Below are 19,357 nucleotides of genomic sequence, written 5' to 3'. Positions count from 1 at the left end.
CACAACTTTACCAATTATTCTCCCTTACTGTGCATATCAGCCAATATTTGGTTTTCATCCATAAGAGATGTACAAGGTTCATCATCACTTTACATTTTCTCATTGCACAGAATTTTTCATCTGCATGCTCTAAAGCATCCATATACCATTTCCAGGTGAATTTTCTAAAAACTTAGCTCTCATCCTACCAGTTATACAGTTTTATATTCAACATACCACACCATAATTCTGTGTTGTGGACACCTTTCATATTTGTCTTGAATCCATTGACAAACCCAGCATACTTATTAACTGATTATTCCCCCAGCAATGAAATATTATTCCTATGCTATCAAAAAGTAGATTGAAGATAGAACATTCAGATGGATCAGAAATAAAGCTTATGAGACCAGTTTATGTCTGTGATACCCAACCTACATCCAAAATATAACCATGATCAACATTTAGTATTCATCTTCAGGAGCACTTGGGGGTCACATAGTCAAGTTACTAATAGAAAGCTCTATTCTGTCCTTTGATCCCCACTGTGACTCTGCTCCACACAGAATTGTCCTGTTGTCATAGGGTTTGTCTCCAACTGATAAAGCAAACTAGTTCTGAAGATAAACATTGAAGTCAAACATTACTTTATGATTTCTTTGCTGAAAAATTTCATTTATAAAAATAATTCAAAGTATATAGTATTTTCTGTTGTTTGAATATTATGTTGCAGAAATCCAGAGGTTAACATTAAGCCTTATTTAATTTCATTTCTTAGAGAATGAACACAGCAAATGGTGTTCCAGAAAGTAGCTGACCTGCATTAGGGTATGATACTTATTCCACACTGGACCGCACTGAGTTTAAAATAAGTAGATCTGAAACTACAAAACTAAAAAGACAAGGAAGGAAGGGAAAGATAGAAGAAATTAATGAGTGCACAGTTATTAATTTATTGTACAACCCAGAAGAAAGGGACAAATTTCTAGAAGCATACAATCTCCCAAGACTGACCCAGGAAGAAACAGAAAATCTGAACAGACTGATTACCAGTACATATGCACAATGGAATATTATTCAGCCATAAGAAAAAATGAAATCTTGCCATTTGTAATAACATGGATGGACCTAGAAGGTTATTATTCTAAGTGAAATAAGCCAGGCAGAGAAAGACAAATACCATATGATTTCAGTTATATGTGGAATCTAAAAAGACAAAACAAATGAACAAGACAGAAATTAACTCATAGACGCTGAGAAGTGACTGGTGGTCACCATGGCGGAGGATTCCCCAACTCCTCTCTCTCCTATTTCACCCACCCAGTTTCGTTTCAGGGTGGGTGAAATAGGTGAAGGGGTTAAAGAGTAACAAAATCTCAATCATAATATAAATTAGTCATGGAGATGAAAGTACTTGGCATAGAGAATATAGCATCTTTCTATGTTGATAGATAGGAACTACGCTAGTTGGGGTGAACATATAATAATGTAGATAACTGTTAAATCACTGTGTTGTATACTTGAAACCAATATAATTTGTATATCAATTGTACTTCAATAAAATGAATAATAATTAAGTTTATCAAAAGTAATCTTAAAGAAGTGCAAAATCTTTGAAGTTCCTGGAAGTTGCCCAGTTGCTTTTTCTGGCTGGCTAATCAGTTCATTTCTGAAGTCTCACTTCTGAAGTCATCATAATTTTCTTAAAAAAAACTACCCTTTGAAAACAGATCTGGAAAGGCTTTAAAAGTCACTGTTGGCCTGATAACATGGTTAAATGTCCGCCAGAGTTCCTGCAGTTAATGAGCTTATTCACTCCTGCAGGGCGGAGGCTGAACAGTGCTGAGTGACTACAGTATGGCCAAATGCTCTCAAGCAATTAGAGGCCAATTACGTGTTTATCTTCTTTACAGGTGGGAAGGAAAGAATGAAAATGAAGTGGGCAGATGTAAGGAGACCGGCAAAGTTCATGTGACTGTGGACCTCAAATACTACCGGCCAACTGAAGTGGTAAGGACTCCCTGGCTTCCCAGAGCATGGCCACATTTGGCTGGCTGATACAAAAATACTGTCACTGCATACCCACAGCTGACCTTCAGAGCTCCCCATTGGGCTCTCTGGCATCCTTCAGTGGGCATTTCCCAAACAGAGTACAGTGAACTGCATTTGAGCTGTTACTCTCACCATAATCCATTGCTTCATAAAGGGAACAAGGATAAAACACATCCAAGGAAATAGCTGATTTCATAAATGGAGACTCATATCAAAGGCAGATCTCATCATGTTAGTCTCCTGATTTGATGGCTGGTCCCTGATACCTGTAGGAAGTCTTATTTACAAGGCCTTTCGTGACCTGCAAGATCATGAGATCTGAGGGCTCCCTGCCTCCCCAGTGCATGTGTGCACACACAAACCTAAGCTACAAACAGTCTCCCTGTACATTTTTTAAGACTCAGCTCAAGTACTATCCTGCTTATGAATCCTTTTCTGGCCAATATACCACTGTGACTGAAATGTTTACTCCTTCTTTTGTATCTACATTATATGCTTCACATAATTATGTTACAATACCTATTATTATTTATTATACTTCTTTGTTTACATGTCTTTCTCTTTTTACCAAACTGTGAACTTTTGAAGGTAAGGTTTTTTTCTAAATGTCTTAGGCTATAACAATGTATGTGCTTAATAAATATTGATGGATGGATAGGTGGAGAAATGGATAAATGGATACATTTCTAAATACAGAAGTTCCTGAAATAAGAAATGTCCTACAGGTTATTACATAATATCTTCCTGTCTTAAAGTTATAAAAGCTTCTAGCTTGATGTTGTCACTTTAAAGGTGCTCCACCCCAACTTATGGTAATGAAACTCCATGTTAAATGTATCTAAAGATAGTAGGAAGCAGCATCTTCAGAAATACTCAAACTTGATTGTTACCTAATGAAATGTACATTAGCTTTAAAAAATAGAATCCCTTTGAAACTCTTTTACGTGTATTTTGAGCCAAATTCCTATGTGTTATACAACCTTTCAGAGATAAGGAAAACCCCAGTGAAGAGAGATTGAAAGTGAATATGTCATCAGTAACCTCCCTTTAAAATGTTTTGTAACACACACAAAAAAAATTTCATTTCATACACTTTTACACACAGTAGGAAATAAAAAGGAAAGGAAGTAACCAGGGCTTGGAGACTAGCGCCGTCCAGTCAACGCATTGTCCTGACACAGGGTGTGGCCAGGTCTTTGACACACAAGTGAACAATGTTCTCTGTGCTGATGGCGAGTGGGTGTGCCAAGGAGAGGATGTGCTCTGTCTCCGGGGGACGGAGATACCAGCACAATCCTGCTGACCCAGCAAGTAATGCCTGTCTGGTGAGCCCCTGGCCACACTGGCATTTGTTTTCTTGTCCTAAAGAAGCACCACAGGGTGTCATTTTTCCAGTACATTGCACAGATCACATAAATGGGCAAATTTGTTTCTGTGCTCACTAACAAAAATTGTCATCTCTGAATGGAAGGTGTACTGAATCAACAGAAACCTCAGTCCTCATTACAACTTAAACATGGCTCTTTCTCTCTCCAACACCAAAATAGTTTCAAAAGCTAGGAAGTCATTAAGAATGGCCTGTCTGTCATTCTTACTCAGGCAAGGTGTGGAATTGATAAGGACACAGAACAAAAGAATTTGCTGAACAGGAAAAGAACTAGACTAACGAGATGGTTCTTAAAGCCCGTGTCGACCCCCTTCCTGCCTCAACTCGGCCTCACTCATTTCTTTTGTTCACTCAAATGTCATCCTCATACCTGTTCTGCAGTTCCATTTACGTGCAAGTTGTTTGAACATAGAGTGGCGTCTTATTTCATATACCTGCTTAATTTTCCACTGATCTAGCTCTTGCCCTGGGTTCCCTTTACTGCTTAATTTTTGATTTTTTACTGCATTTCACCTTTTAAGCCTCTAGGCTGTGTTCATTTTGTTCATTCCACTTCCACTTTGTATTCTGTTAAGCAAGATTTTCTTGTTTGGGGAGGCTAAACTTTTAACCTCATTCCTCAAAACAACACATTTTCCCTAAACTTGGATCAATCTGACAGCCTTGTTAAACTGCCCAGGGCTGATAGGATTCTTCTAGTTGCAAGGTGACCAGAACTGGAGGCTGACTTGTAAATGAACTCTCACTCGGGTGGAAACACATCCAGAGAGTCCGGCAGCCCCTGCGGAACAGCAGCCTCCCTGGGTTTCTGACGAGCAGTGGAGGGTGGACGTGGGGTAATCCTCCCATGGAACCTGTGCCCTTCTCATCTCAGTGTCTGTGTCCGTCTGGCAAGGGCCAGATTCTTCTTTTCATTCTTCCTCAGATTCTATAAAAGTTTGTTCTCCTGATCAGCTTTAATCATGTGCACATAGGGCACTCTGAAGCCCAAAGCATGAATTAGATCTTCTTAGAGTCAAATGGTTCCAGAATGACTGACAGAAAAAAAAAAAAATTCCACAAAGAAAATTTGAAGAAAAAGTGATTAGGACGTATCGAGTCTCAGTACACCAATATAGTAAATCAGGACTACAGGGGAATAAATAGAGCTATATACTGTTTTTGAATAAGATTCAGACTAGTCTTACAAAAGGCTCTTGACTCAGCACAGGCCAGCACCAACCCAAAAGGGGCCACCAATGGTCCCACACAGAGCACTTCCACATGTGCCAGTAATTTTTGTTCTCATTGGTTTAGCCACCATAAAACCTTAAGTCTTGCTTCTACACCAGTGTGAAAAGTCTTTAAAGTGTTTGTTCTGAGCTAAGACTGTGGGAAAGTTAGAGCTGAATGGAGTCACATACTTTTTGTTCTCTACTATAATTCTGTTTTTTCTTCAAATGTTTTGTTTTGCTACTACGGTAAGCTTGATCCTAGAAATTAGATGTGAAATTTCACATTGCCCCTGAATTCCAGTATTTGGTGATGGCGACATTAATACTTGAGTTTTGTACCTCTAAAAATTCCTTTCTTGTATATAGTTTTCTATATGTGCATGTTTCATTTTATTGTGTTTCATTCAACAGAAGAAGTAGTATTGTGCTTAGCTATGGGCCCTAGGGCCAGACTGCCTGAGTTCAAAAGCTACCAATTACTAGCTGTGTGACCTTAGTGAAATTACTTAACTTTTCAGTGCCTCTGTTTCTTTGTCTTTGAAAATGGGATCAACAAGAACTTCTTTCAAAGAATTGTTGGAGAATTAACAATCAACTGTACAAAATGCTTATTAGAACAGTGTCTGGCACCCAGTAAAATACCCAATATTGATGCTGTTATTATATTTATTTACTCATTCATTCATCAAATATTTACCAAACACTGTATTAGACCCTGGGAATACAGCACAAACAAGACAGACACGTTCTGCACCTTATGGAGATTGTAGATACAGAGATAACATAGATCAGTTACTTATAATGTAGTACCTTTTGAAAAGTAGAATGACATCATTGGTGAATTATAAAGATAGACCAGTTAAAAAGTAGATAGATAACAAGGTTTATAATCAAGGCTTGTAGTAAACATTAATATGTACTTTGATTTTTAAAATTCTTGCCTTATCTTAATTTTCATCCTTTCTGATCCTCTTTCTGGAGATTCAGTAGCTACTTAGTGGTATGGAAATATGAAAAAATTGCTATTGACCTATTACTTAATTTAAAATAACCACAGAGATGATCTCTCCTTGTCTCCTTGACTGAAAATTCTTAAACTTGGAAAATTCACAGAGCTTGAATTAGTGAAGTATTCGTCCTAAAGTGCCAAAATTTTAACCACACCAAATGGTCAATCCACTTAAACAAAGAAAAAAATGAGATTTTTTATTCATAACATCTCACATTTTTCTTGCCATTGTATCTCTAGTGCCCTCAACTGTGATAGGTTTTTATTTACTTACTTTGTTTATTCCTTTTCTTTCTAGATATTAGATAAAATCATGAGTTAAAATCTAGAATTGAGAAAGCAATTTACTTCAAAGTCCAACAAGCTAGTTAAAACAACACCTTCCTTCAGTAAAAACTTGTAGCCTGTTTCTGATCAAATTACCATATGCTTGTCGATTTGTCCCCTCCGCAAACTTTTCCTAATATTTTTCAGCAAATGATGTTAAGGTAAATGGCCCATAATTGCTTCCTCTATCTCATAGTCCTGTTTAGAATAACGCTGTGTAACACTTTCCAGACCTCAGGACTCTGATCTGTCATCAGAAGCCGTGTGCACTTCCCAGGGGGAGCTTCCCTCAGCTCCATCTCTGCTCACTGGGGGTCTTGAAACTGCCCTGTTTTTCTCCCATAGCTGTTCTCACCACCCTCTCACACTTCCCCTCCCATAGCAGGAAATTAGATCCTCCCTGCTGCAACCCTGCATCTTCTCCAGCTCTGTTAGAGGCCAGTTGATCTCTCCTTGTCTTGATCCTGCTGACCTCACAGGCTCTAATCCTACCCCTCCACCCCTGCTCTCCTTTGTTTCTTGTTTTGACTAGTGGGAGCCAGCTAAGAGGATGCGGAGAGCAAATGAAGGGCTTGTCTCTTCCTTTCTGCATTCCTGGACCTGCAAAAGGAGAGGCCCAACGGCTTGTTCTGGAAGATCCCTTCCAGTTTTCATACCCTAGCCTTCTGTGCTTTTATGACTGTTAGACCACGGAGGTGTGGAATGCCGTCACTAATGCCTCATCATAATGCTTCCTCTTTGTAATTATTCTCTGAACTTCTTGCTGCTTGTATTTTATAAATAGTTTATATCTCTAAATCACTGTTTATATATTTTAAGCCTCCCTCTTAGGCTCCTCATACTAATCTTTATATCCTTCCTTAATCACAGTGGCCTTTCCTGCCCTTTTCCTTCCTTGGACTTAACCAAGAGAGCTTTAAGTTCATTCTCTTCAGTTGATTTCCAAATATTCCATTGTATGTTTTCCATACTTCATAGGATCCCATATAAACCCCCCAGGGGCATGTAGCATTCCTCCTAAAGCCTGTGTTCTTTTCCTTGGTTACTGTCCCTATCAAGAGCATTTCATATGTAATGAAATAGTAATTGTGCACTGACTATAATGCTCCCAACTTCCTCCTATTTTTCCTTGAACTTTCTCATGATTAGATCCAGATTGGAATGATGCCATTAAAGATTCAAAAAATATTTGTGAATATCCATAACTGAATACTTTCTCTTATTTAAAAATAGTTTTGAATTTGTTCTAAAACTCTCTGGTGTCCTAAATGTAGATAGTTTCATTTCTTGTACCAATAGGAAATTCCTATAAATCGGCATTTTTGTTCCAAAAAAGCTGTCCTAGATAATTACACTTAATGTGCTTGGCCTGCCAGTAAGTACCTAGTTCCATTCAGTTGCTTTTCAGAGTAGGCACTGTCCTTGATAGCAAAATCCAGTTTGTACCTTCTGTAACGTTGTGATTTGCGAACTTCCTAGATAAGTCAGATGTGTGCTGCTTCATGAAAACATAGGGTAAGAATATCTAAACTATGAAATAGATAGGTATCTGGGTTATCAAAAAATTCTCTAACTTTTAGGATTCATTATAGGAGTCATTTAAATACTACACTCTCATGTACATTTAAAGTGAAATTCTTATTTACCTTTAGCTTCTCAGAAATATATCAGCATATATTAAATAAAATATCCTTATGTTGATTTAGGTCTCAGAGATTCAATTCAAAAAGAATGTTTATTGAATTCCTACCATGGAAGTAGTCCTAGTAGCACTGTGAGAAATAGAAAGATGGTTGAGATGAGGTTCTTTTCTGACAGAAACACTCATTCAAATGAGGGAAGCAGCTATTTTAACAGTCAGGGCCCCGTGTAACAGCGCAGTGACTGAGCCAGAGCAGCAGAGGCAAGAACGGTAGTGACAGGCGCCAGGGCACTGCAGAGATGGACACCTCAGGCTTAGGGACCAGACCGGACAGTGACATATGGAAAACAGGCAGGAACTGAGGGTGCCCCTGCAGTAGAGGCTGGGCGGTGAAGAGGACAGGGAGCTAAGGACGCCATACCCCACCAGAGATCTGGAAAGAGGACTCAGTTTGCAGAGGATGGTGCTGAGAAGTTCCTCCCTTCCCGGGGCCGCGGGGACACCCCTACAGCAGTATCAAGCAGGAGCTAGAGCTGGCAGCCTGGTGTAGAGGAAAGAGGTCAAGCTTGGGGCTAGGTGTGCAAGAGGTAAGAGTTGAAGCCCTGAAATGAGCCCCCCAAAAGAGAGCATGGGACATGCAAGGGAAAGAGAAGAGCATGAACAGGGTGCTCATCACCACACCAGGCAGGTGTGAATTCCACAAGGTAAGTCTCAGAAACACTTCTACAAAAAGTGAGTTAAGAATTCACAAAATTCACAAATTAAGCATTTGTATCCAGGATCCCAGACTCAAGTGTCTCCCACCCTACATAATTATCTACTGCCTTCAGTGCTCCTTAAAGATTTACAGGGCTGATACCAAAGAGTTTACATTAACTGACAGATGATGACTACGTCTCAGTCCAGACAAAACTGAATTTCAGATGTAAGCAGTGACCTAATTTCAAACTGATATGTACTGGAAGTCAGGTTGCAAAGCATTTTAGAATATTTCCCAGATGAAAGGGTTTATATAAGATACTTGGTGCTGCATATTATCATTTTTATTATTGTCAACATCATTAATTATCATCGACATCATCATACACTCCTGCAAAGTCATTAGTTATCAAGAGACATCTGAAAAGATACTTTGAACTCTTACACCCCTGATTTTCTATTATTTAAATATTTATTCTGTTTAGTACCTATACAACTTCATGCAGAAAAGGTTATCTTCTACATAGCTCTGGCTTCTTGATCCAGTGGTAGAAAAGAGAATCATGGTGAAAGACAGAGAGTTGAGTCAGTGATCCTCTCTTGTGATTCTGCCTAGACTGTATGTGCCTAGAGGTTATAACAGGCACTGAGATCCAGCAAGTTCTATGGCTACCTTAGAACTTAAGTATCTCTAACAGGCTAGCATGCAGCCACCAAAGAGAAGACAGTAGGCCTCCTTCATGTTTATAGTGTTCATGTTCCCCTGCTGACCAACCCCCTTACTCCTCTCTCAGAAGTCTTCCCACAAAAACCTATCTCTGTACTTGCTTCTTAAAGCCAGCTCAGTGTCACTTTTATAGTCTAAAATCTATGTTGGTTTCCTACTGCTGTAACAAATTATAACAAACTTAGTCGCTTAAAACTACACGGATTTATCATCTTACAATTCTAGAAGTCAGAAGTCTGAATTGACTTTCACTGGGCTAAAGTTGAGGTGTCGAAAGAGTGGGTTCCTTGGAGGCTTAAAGGTTCTTGTAGTATCGGGTACTCTATTAGCAGAGAATACAGAATTAATCACTCAGAACCATGGCTGGATCACAGTGTTTTTTATTGTTTCGAAAGCACATTATTAATCACTTTGAGAAGAGAGAAGAAATGGGGGGCTTTAGTTAATTGTCAGTTTACCCTTTCCAATGCGCACACTCAAAAGCAGTACTGACATGCACTTGAACAACTGTAAATGAGGACAGACCACACTTCAGTCTGAGGGAACCCTCAGCCAAGGGATGACAACAGGCTTCCAGAGAAAGAGAGCTTTACAGGAGGGTTTTAGAAATATTTGTGGCTTAAGAGAGAGCGAGAGCATTCCAGGTTGGGGCAGGAAGTGTCCTGGGAATGAACCAGTGGCACCTGCAGAAGGACACTGTCATGTGAAAAGGGCTGGCCCAGAAGGAGAACAATGAGAAATGAGGCTCATTGCCATGGTCCTTCCCAGCCCTTCCTTTACCCTGCAGCACATCCCCTGTCCATGCCCCGCACCTCCAGCCTGTCTGTGCAGCAACTCAGGCACTCCTTCCCCATTATTTTCTTGCTTTTTCTTCCTGTATTTTTACCTTCTCTTTTCTTACCTTCTCTTTACTTGCTGCCCTGAGTCTTAAAACCTGTGTCTTGATAGGTGTCCTCTGACCCCTGACTGGTTTAAATCCTGGAAGAGTGTCCCCTCATTTGTCCTATTAAGTTAGTTAAACAAGTTCTGAGTTTGGGACTAATTCTTAAGCAGTTTGCGGCTGTTTTAGTGATTAAAACGCAAAGTCAGGAATCGGATGGGCCTTACTTTCATTAGAGATCTTTTTTATCTCATAAGCATGGGTCCTTAACACTCATTCCAGGAAAATCAATGTAAATGTATTTTTTTAACATATTCTTCAACTTCATAATGAAATATTTCCCTATTTTTTAGGGATTTTGTTGAGAATGAAATCAATTCTATGCAGAAATAGTATTAGAAGGACACTCCATTTTAAATTCAAGTTGTTTCTATTATTTTGGGGAAATAGGTCAGGAGAGAAAATGTGTCTGATGTGATCATTTAAAACCACTGTTGAACTTATGGGAATATGTCAGGTTTCCTCTAGGACAAGTTAAGATGTTATAGAGAAATATTAATTTCTGAATTAGTTTTGGAAGATTATAATAAATTCCCTTACTGAAATTCTAAAATTTAAAAGAAAGTGTAGTGAAAATTTGATTATGTCCTGCTTGCTTGCATTATAAATTTAAAAGGTAAGTCTCAACACTTTTTAATCTTAACGCTTAGACATTTATAAATCTTCTTAAAGCTCCTAACCTCTCCTTACTTCAGCTTTTCCAACTGTAACATAACCATGAGTATTTTCCCACTAGTCTCCATGGGCATATTGAACAAACTGATGAATTATTAGTTTCAAGGCCCTGCACAATGTCAGCCCATTGGCTAAGCCTTCTCCTAGTCCCTCAGGCAAAGTTAGCACTTAACCTCTTTTGAAGCACATGTCCCATTGCACTGTGATGTGTCATTTCCACTTGAGACCTTGGGTGCAGGAATGACATATGACGGCCTGGGATAGTAGGGGATAAACTAGTGACTTGCATGTAGGCCACATCAAAGAATCATTCTCATGCTTTCCAGCCAGCTCTGGTATAAACAAAATGACTCAAACCAATGTAATAATCTGTAATTAAATTCTAAACAGTAAAAAAGTATAAAAATATGTTTTCCTCTTTTTCTTTCTATTTGAGATTCTAGGTCAAAATGACTCTGAGCTCATTCACAGCTTACATCTCTATATACAACCTTTAAACAAAATTTGTATTCCATTAATATCCCTTTTCACTATTCTGTCATTTTCTGCCCCTTTCTTATCGTCTCATGTACTGGTGTTCCCTTCCTTTTTTTCTTCATCTTTTTCTCTTTCTCCTAGGTTCCAGCTGTTCCCTGACTCTCCTCCCTGCAACTTCCTTTGTAGTCTCTTCCAAACATCTCAGACATGCTCAACACACCAACGTTGTTTCCTGATGCCTCTTTATAGGAAAAGCTGGTAGTGGCTACATTACAAACCTACTGTAGAGCGTGCTGCCCGCGGCATCCGCATGGCCGCCCTTGGCACACTATTGTGCCCTCCCCATTTGAAAAACCTCACATTGTTTTTGAGGTCTTAGGAGGACTGCACCAATAACATCACACGTGCCAAAGACACCCGTGGGTGCTTCTGTCTGAGGAAGGTACACCTGCTGTATGGAGGTTCTTTCAACTTTGAGCTACTAATAAGAAATACCCTGCTGGCAGCTACCATCTTTCTCTGATCTACTCTTCAGGCCGTATTTGTGAAGCAAAGTGGCAGACAGCATAAGAGACACTCAGTGGTTCCATTGGCTTTGTCACATATGTTGCTCTGCTATCACATCTCTAAAATGTTCTGACTAGAAAAGTTAGGGGTATAGATAAATGAATAGCTATGATGACTGATACTTTTACTGTGGAACCCAAGTCTGTCAGAAACCTAATGACATGCTATCACTTCCTTTCCTCATTTGGAATCCTCGGGTTTTTCTTATGTTTCTTTTTTTTTAAGTGCAGACTAAAATGAATAAATATATGATTGTGTGAGATAAGTAATAGTCACTTGAACAATTTTAAATTTCTGAGACAAGCACTGGGCTTGCAGAGAAGATTTTCCTAGTAAGGCTTGCAGCATCTTCCTTTCTCACCTGTTTTGGTGAAAAAGTCAGTCAAGTGCCCTGGAATAGGCTTTGGCTATAGTTTCTAAAATAGGTACCTAAAGTATAGTGTTCTTTAATGTTACGTTTCCCGAATGAAGAAAGGTAACATAGTTGAGTCTGGCTCTCTCACCAAAAGTGGTAAATTAAAGGGAGAATGTGAAGAAATGAGAAGTCTAATGTATCCATGGATCAGACGAATAAGAAAAAGGAAAGAGATAGAGTGTGGATCAGAACAGTTGCTAACTTTCCTTTGAGGTCCTTGTCTTGTTTGCTGCCAAACTGAGATGAGAGAGGAGCCGTTTTCCACAGTTTGGCACATCTGTAAAATGCAGTGTGGGGTGGGGACAAGAAAGTCCACAATCTAAAGTCTGTTTTTCTGTTGCTGATGTGAAATATTCTCCTCATGAATCAGCAAGCACCTCCCACTTGCCCTAAGGTGGGATGGGTGTTGATCCCAGTGCATTGTCTCCTCTGCTGGGAGGGAGGGCAGTGGGAGGCCGCACAGCCCGAGGGAGGGACCGCTGCACGAACACCGCCCAGTGCCAGGTCCCGGGCAGCAGGTGCCTGGGTGGCACTCGCTCGGGCCCAGACCTGGAGTGTGGTGTTGAGCGACCATTAGAGCTGAGCCCAGACAGGAACGGAAAGGAGCACACGTGCCACAGTCCCACAGTAAAAGCAGGACATCTCATCCCATAAGGATCACGGTGGCAAAAGGGAATGGTTTTCAACATGGGTTTCCTTAACATTTATGAAAAGGCTAGCACTTAACCTCCTGCCTGGCATTTGGGTTTGTCTGGCAAAAAACAAAACAAAGTTAGTTGCTTATCCATTTAGAGCATTCCCTGTTGTTGTCTTTCTTCTGGTTTATCAGCCTCACATCAGTGACTTGGTTCTATGTAGTCCTGTGTTTCCAGTTTAATTCCTTTGGGATAAACATAGAAACACTGGTCACTGATTTCTAACTTTCTACAGCAGAAACAATTTTACACCTCTGCTCCCTTGTTCCCATATGTCCACGTCCATTCGTCATTCTCCTGATTAAGCTCGCTCTCTCCTCAGCTCCCCCCAGCTCATAGTGTTTACATTGTTCTCCGACCAACCACTACTGAAATCCAACCTAACAACCCATTGCCTACTAGCAATACTCTCCTTTCCTCCTCTGCATTTTTCATGATGTTGTTCTTTTTTTTCCTTAATAATTCAACCTCTTTCCTTCTTCCTTCCTTCATCTTGGTGATTTTTTCTTATGCTTTGTGATCTGCATCACAGACTTCAAAGCAAAGTGTGTAGTTGTTTTTAAACATGAGTTAGGGATAAGTCATCATTTCCTCTGTATCTTCTACGTGTGGATGACATTTTCTGCCCCAGCTATCACTTACAGACAATAGGTTAGGAGTGTGCTTTTGGCTGTTATTGCTATTTACATAAGTCATTGGCAATATATTAGTTTATTCATGCAAAGGAAACAACAGGAAAAACACTTCGGTCGGATAATTAGGAGTTAAGATAGAACACTACATTGCAAGTCGCATATTCAGCTGTCTACATCTTCAACTGCATACACCATCTCAGTTTTCCTGTCTTCTAAATGAAGGATGATTGTGCTAAACTGCACAAAAGTACAAGGAGGTTAAATTAATGTTTGTGCAACATGTCGATTAGTATAAATTGATGTGATTATTATCAAAGAAAACTGAGACAAGGAGTCTGGATTAATCTGACTAAATTAATCAACACCCTTTGTATCTGCTGCAAAGCCCCAGCCTCTGATCTCATGAGGTTTTCTCTCTCCATCCTTGAGTCTGTGTCTAGGTGTTGGAGAGGATTAGATAGTAGGTCATGGTCATGGAATTGTAAAAAGAGGAAACATGTCAGGTATTAGCAAAAGCCCAGGGGAGGAATTGGACCAGGTTTGCCAGGACATGTTCTGCAGTGACTCCAGCAAAGCCTTCCCCCAGACACCTGCTGCTGGCACGTCATGTCAGCACTGGGTGTTCATGGTGGCATTTTTATGCCGTATTCACAGTCCTTCCACCCAGCTCATCCCATGGGACCAACAGGGGCTTTGCTCCATTCTACACAGAATCTGAAGATGGCTTTCTGCAAGTTTCCAAAATCCCTTAAGGGGTGACCAGGGGTGCATAGGTGTCCAGGAGTCTGAGAGGTGAAGACAGACTGACAGCACAGAGATAAACATGATGGATCATAAAATCGTACCTAGATTTCATGTATGAAAATTTCAGAGGAATACCCCAAATATACAGGCCATGGGTGCAACAGGTTCAGTGCCAACAGTGGCAAAGGGGTTTTCCATTAATTTCCCACTGATGTCTTGTTTTCATGGAAAATGTCAGGGCTGTTATGGGTGTAGGCATTTCCCCTGTGTTCTTAGAGAAGTGCCAGGCAATAAGCAGAATTGTGGGCATATTTTGTTAAGGGTGGCCACCCTAGTCCATGCATGGTGCATTATAATCCTACACAAAGCTGTTGAAAGTACATTCTTGCAGGGCTTTTTCTCCAACCAGTCTGGCGGACTTGCTGCAGGGACCCGTGACAGTCGGCCTTGAGCCAGGCGGGTGCCCACGTGGGGGCAGCTGCATCCTTAGTCTGCAGTCGGTGTGATGGGGAACAGCTCGGTTGTTCCAGATCTTTTGGTTTCATTAACTTCTCTGAGAATCAGATGAGAGCTGATTCTTTCCAAGGGAAAAATGTGCAGAATACATATTTTGTGTAATTATAGGGATTTATTCCTTTCCAGTCATCCATGCTGAGAAAATCAAAGCTGCAGGGCAAAGTCTAACCACTTTCTTCTCTAGCCCTGGGTTCAGCTTGGCTTGAGTGTCCTTTCATAAGCTATTTTATTTCCTCAGTGTTCATTTTGATTGATTAAAGCTCATATTTGTATAATCCGATAGTGTATAGTCACCCCCTTCACAGATCTGTAGTTAAGGCCTCCACAAACTCTCGTAGGTACTTTGGAAAAGCATGGTGCCTTCCCCTGTGCAGGAGAACGTGACGACCTTCTGCCCCTCAAGGGAAGATGCTCTTATAACGCACACATTAAGTTTGACATTCAAAAGATCATTTACAGATCAAAGTTAAATTGATAGCAGAAATGTAGAAGTCAAGGCCCTGTGCCCAGATAGCCTCGGTTTCCCTAACCCCGTCTGCAGGAAGCTCCAGGCCACAGTGGGCCACAGGCAAGGAGAACTTCCAGGTTTACTTGGCCGAGTCTATGCAGACACGTGTTTGGATGCTTTGTGGTGATTCCCCAACCACCGCCCATCTTGCACTGCCCCTACATAGTTCCCGGATGGGCTGAAACTCTGTCGAATCTGACACCTGGCCTGTTTATTCCATACTGGGTACAGAGCACATGGCCACTGAGTGCTCGATGATTGAATGAATGCTGCAGATACACGTGGAAAATAAAATCAGGACTCAGCTAGGCTGTTTTAGGCATCTGATCAATTCGTTTGATTGATTTTCTTTACTAAGTTGTTGACTATATCTGCTGTGTTCTCAGCCATAATGTGGTTAAGCTTCTCAGGAACATGCATATGTACAAATGTTTTTCCTCGTCTGTTGGAGAGTGGAAATGTAAAACAGTATTTAGATACAAAGTTGACTTGACAGGCCCAGTGGAGGTAAACAGCCTGACTTCTGCAGAAATGGTGTTGACAAGTAGTGATTCTTGGGAAGCCTCCAGCTACAGCCTGGACTCATACTTCAGGGATTTAGGCAATATAAAAATAGTTTTTAAAGATCTGAAATCATTTACATTAAGTGAGCTTGGACACGTTGGGGTTTTATGTTACTATTTTATATACATATGTAATTTTTATTGACTATTTCCAGAAATAATTCTGTAGTTAAGCCAAAAGCATTGCTTGAGGTGCACACTCTTCATTCTTGGGTGCCCTGCCCCAGCTGGGCTGGGCCAGTTTACAACTGAAAGACCATTTTCATGGAGAGAAGAGACATTTTGCTTCCCTAAAACCTTCAAATTCTGGTTTTGAAATACAAATCTCAGTCCCAGCTCTACACCCCAGTTACAGTGTGTATTCCTAATAAACTCCTCTTTTTCCCTTCATTCTCTGATATAAGTGGTATCTCAAAGCTGTGTAAGGGCATCTCAGAGAATCATGCCTTTGCCTTAGGAAACAGAGTGGAGTCCAGGCCCTGCCCACATCCCTTGTTTATTTCTGTCTGCTCCTGTGAAAATCAGCTAATGACACCACGTGCTTCCCCTGGGCCTGGGGGGACAGCCAGCAAATCACCTTGCTGAGGTGCTGTCTTCTCTTGTCACTTAGAAGGTGGGAGGTGTCTGTGCTGCCTTGCAGCTCCAAGTTCTCAGTGCAGAGCCTCATTATCAGGTCCTGCAGCTGCCCAGGAGCATTATCTTCTCCATTGTCATCTCAGATGGGGAAACTGGGCACCAGGACGCTGACTGCCCTGCCTGAGGTCGTGCTGTGTGGTAGTGGCCCAGCCGGTTTCCCGGCCGGGGTTCCCGTTAAGCCTCCCTCCCTTCCTCCAGGGTCACGGGTTCCAGGTCACCTGAAAACCTTGCCCTCTGCCCCTTGGCCTTCAGGGACACATGCTCTCAATCTCTTCCAGCCCCAGTCCCCACAGCTGCAGCACTAAAAGGGCTGCTGGCACTTTGATGCTGTGAAGGTCTCTCCAGCCTGTACTCAGCGCAACTCCTCTTTGTTGCAGTGGGTGTGTTTGCACCTACTTAATGGCCTGAAACTATAAAGCCAGCAGGCAGAGCGCAGTGATGTATTCAAAGGACATAAACCTGTCCTGTCTGCCTGCAGAGCAGCAGCACTGCGAGCCGTTCCCAGGCCATCAGGGTTATTCAGGTGGCCACTCTCCCCGAGCAGTTCTGAAGAACTGTCTACGAGTAGGAGGGGTCCTGGCCCAGCTGGAATGCACCACCCAGTCACCTGACAACAGCTCTTTGTCCTTGTAGTGTGTAACTGGCACAAAATTTACTTACTACGTAAAAAAGTCCTTTTGAGGCATGCTTCTGGTTTACATTTAAAGGAAAAATCAAAGCTGTGAGATACAGCATGTGACTGCCAGTGGCTTTTTGCTTTTTCAAGGAACAATACTCTTGCCCTGTGGCCCAGAATGGTAGCAAGGCCCAAAAGGCCCACTTGGCAGTCACTTTCCTTTCTTTAACGCGCCCATGGAACTCTTAGAGTATTACGTATTAATTTAAAATAGTATTCTAACAAAGAACTAATTTATAATAGGCATAGTTTGAGGAAAAACCAAACCCACTTTTACCAAGATCTAAACCACTTTATCAACAACTTATCTGCTGTAATTGGACTTTCTCCCCAATACCTTCTTCATACCTAACCTCTATTGTTGTTAGTATACTTCATCGCACAACTGCTCATTTATCCCTGAGCAGTTCCGATTTGAACCCACCCCATGTGGCCTGTTTGTTCTTTCCACTGTCACTGTATGGACAACACCCCCAGAAGGGTTCTGACTGTAGGCCCACTCCTGAGACCCCAACTTCCCTACCCCTGTGCCTTTTGTTTCTCTGAACATGCCTCCTAGCTTGCTGGGAATGCTGCCTCTCAAAGGAGTGACATTTCCAGTGTCTGTAGAATTACAGGCTTCTAGTCATTTCCCTTTCTACCTATGAGATACATAAAGATGCCACATTTTGCTTCACGCACTTTCTGTGGGAGGTGAGCAAATGGCTCACACTTTATGCCCTCCAAGCCTTTGGAGGGTACCAATGGGCACCTTTCCCATGTGGTACTTCTGGCTATTTCTTCTCTATGCCATTAAAATTAGATAAGCAATGTACTTGTTAATTCTTATTTCATCTACTTATACCTTCCCTTATTCCAGAAAATGTTTAAAAATGTGATTACTGTGTGAGTAGTAAGGACACAACCTACTCAGTGCAGTAGTAACAGAGTTGGTACTTGAAACATTTTTCTCCTGTAAAGCAGATTTTAAATGCTGTTAGGGCCCCAGCCCTGCCCAACAGAAGCCTATTTTCCCAATAATGTGTCTAAAATACTAATAAAAAATATTTTAACTATACCTAGTTACTGTATATAAAATTGTGTTTCTATGAACAGGCACATTCTGAATTGCACATATGGGTGCTAATAACACGTGTCTTTCAGGAATAGTGGGGCCAGCGGGGAAAGGAGACCAGGCAGAGGTTCTCTGTGGCCACCCTGTGCGAGGGCTGCCCTGGGAAGGCGAGGGCCACTTTCATCAATGCGTTGCTCCTGGACAGGGAAAGAGCTCTGGAACAGAGACTGAAAAAGTTGTCCTCTCAATTACGTGACTGTTCAATCTCTCCTTAAAGCCTTTTCTCCCCCCTCTATGAAACCTAAAAGTATTTTTAAGCAACAGAGAGTTAGATAGGAGATAGATGGAAAGATAGGTATTTTTTAAAATCACCATCTTTTCAGCCCATGTTTTGACCTCAAAAACCAAGTCATAAAGTCACATAAAAAGTATGGTTAGCAGAGACGCGGTTCTGGTGGGCACAATGGAGATGTAATTTTAATTCCTTCTATTCCCAACCACTAAAATATTGAAATTTTGGGTAAACAACATTTGAGAGGTACTGAAACTTGAGATTCATTTAACTGCTAAAATACAACTCTGTTATTCACAAACCACCAATTATAAATGTTTCCATGCCCTGTTCAGTTGTCAGCAAGAAAATTCAGAAAGTTATAAACTAGGAACTAATAACAGATGCCAGATGCTTCTTTGCCTTCCCTAAGATATTAGCATGAGAGTTTGGCTTTAAAATAATTTCCTTAAGGTTTCGAGATCTGCTGGACATCATGATATCCAATCATAAGTGATACGTCATGGTGACATAATGCAGTGAAGCTATTAAAAATTGCCTTCATTCAGACCATGGAATAACTCAGGAAAGTGTTTGAGTTAAAATGTTGAGTGAAAAAAGCAGTATTAAGAAAGGTAAAAACAGTGTGATAACAACCATATAAGAAAACTTACACACAGGTAAGAAAAAGTTGGAAGGAAGTAATCAGTCAGCCACATTCTTTAGATATCTCTACGTTCCAGGCCTCATCCCAGTATAAATGTTAACACTGTGTTTTGGTGATGGACCTACAAAAGGGGCTTTTCCCCTAATTTTCTACGTTTTCCAGATGTTCACTGATGAAAATATATTACGTAAAATGAAAGGAAAAAAAAAAAGAAACACATTAGTCACAACTCAGAGTTGTTCTCATCAGTTAAAATACAGAAAAGCATGAGGAAAGAGACAA

The 19,357-nt window shown here is 40.9% G+C and overlaps 1 protein-coding gene across 1 annotated transcript in view; it reads left to right on the top strand.

Moving 5' to 3' along the window:
• Positions 1-19,357, top strand: part of GMDS (GDP-mannose 4,6-dehydratase) — a 775,818-nt gene that overhangs the window by 674,230 nt on the left and 82,231 nt on the right. Inside the window, exon 9 of the mRNA XM_036888688.2 lies at positions 1,893-1,989. Within this exon, the coding sequence (XP_036744583.1) occupies positions 1,893-1,989 (97 nt within the window). The remainder of the gene's footprint in view (positions 1-1,892; positions 1,990-19,357) is intronic.

The sequence above is a fragment of the Manis pentadactyla genome, chromosome 16, assembly GCF_030020395.1.
Source record: "Manis pentadactyla isolate mManPen7 chromosome 16, mManPen7.hap1, whole genome shotgun sequence".
In the NCBI taxonomy this organism is placed as follows: Eukaryota; Metazoa; Chordata; class Mammalia; order Pholidota; family Manidae; genus Manis; species Manis pentadactyla.
Note: the sequence above shows the minus strand (reverse complement) of the source record. Positions and strands in the feature narration are given on the sequence as shown.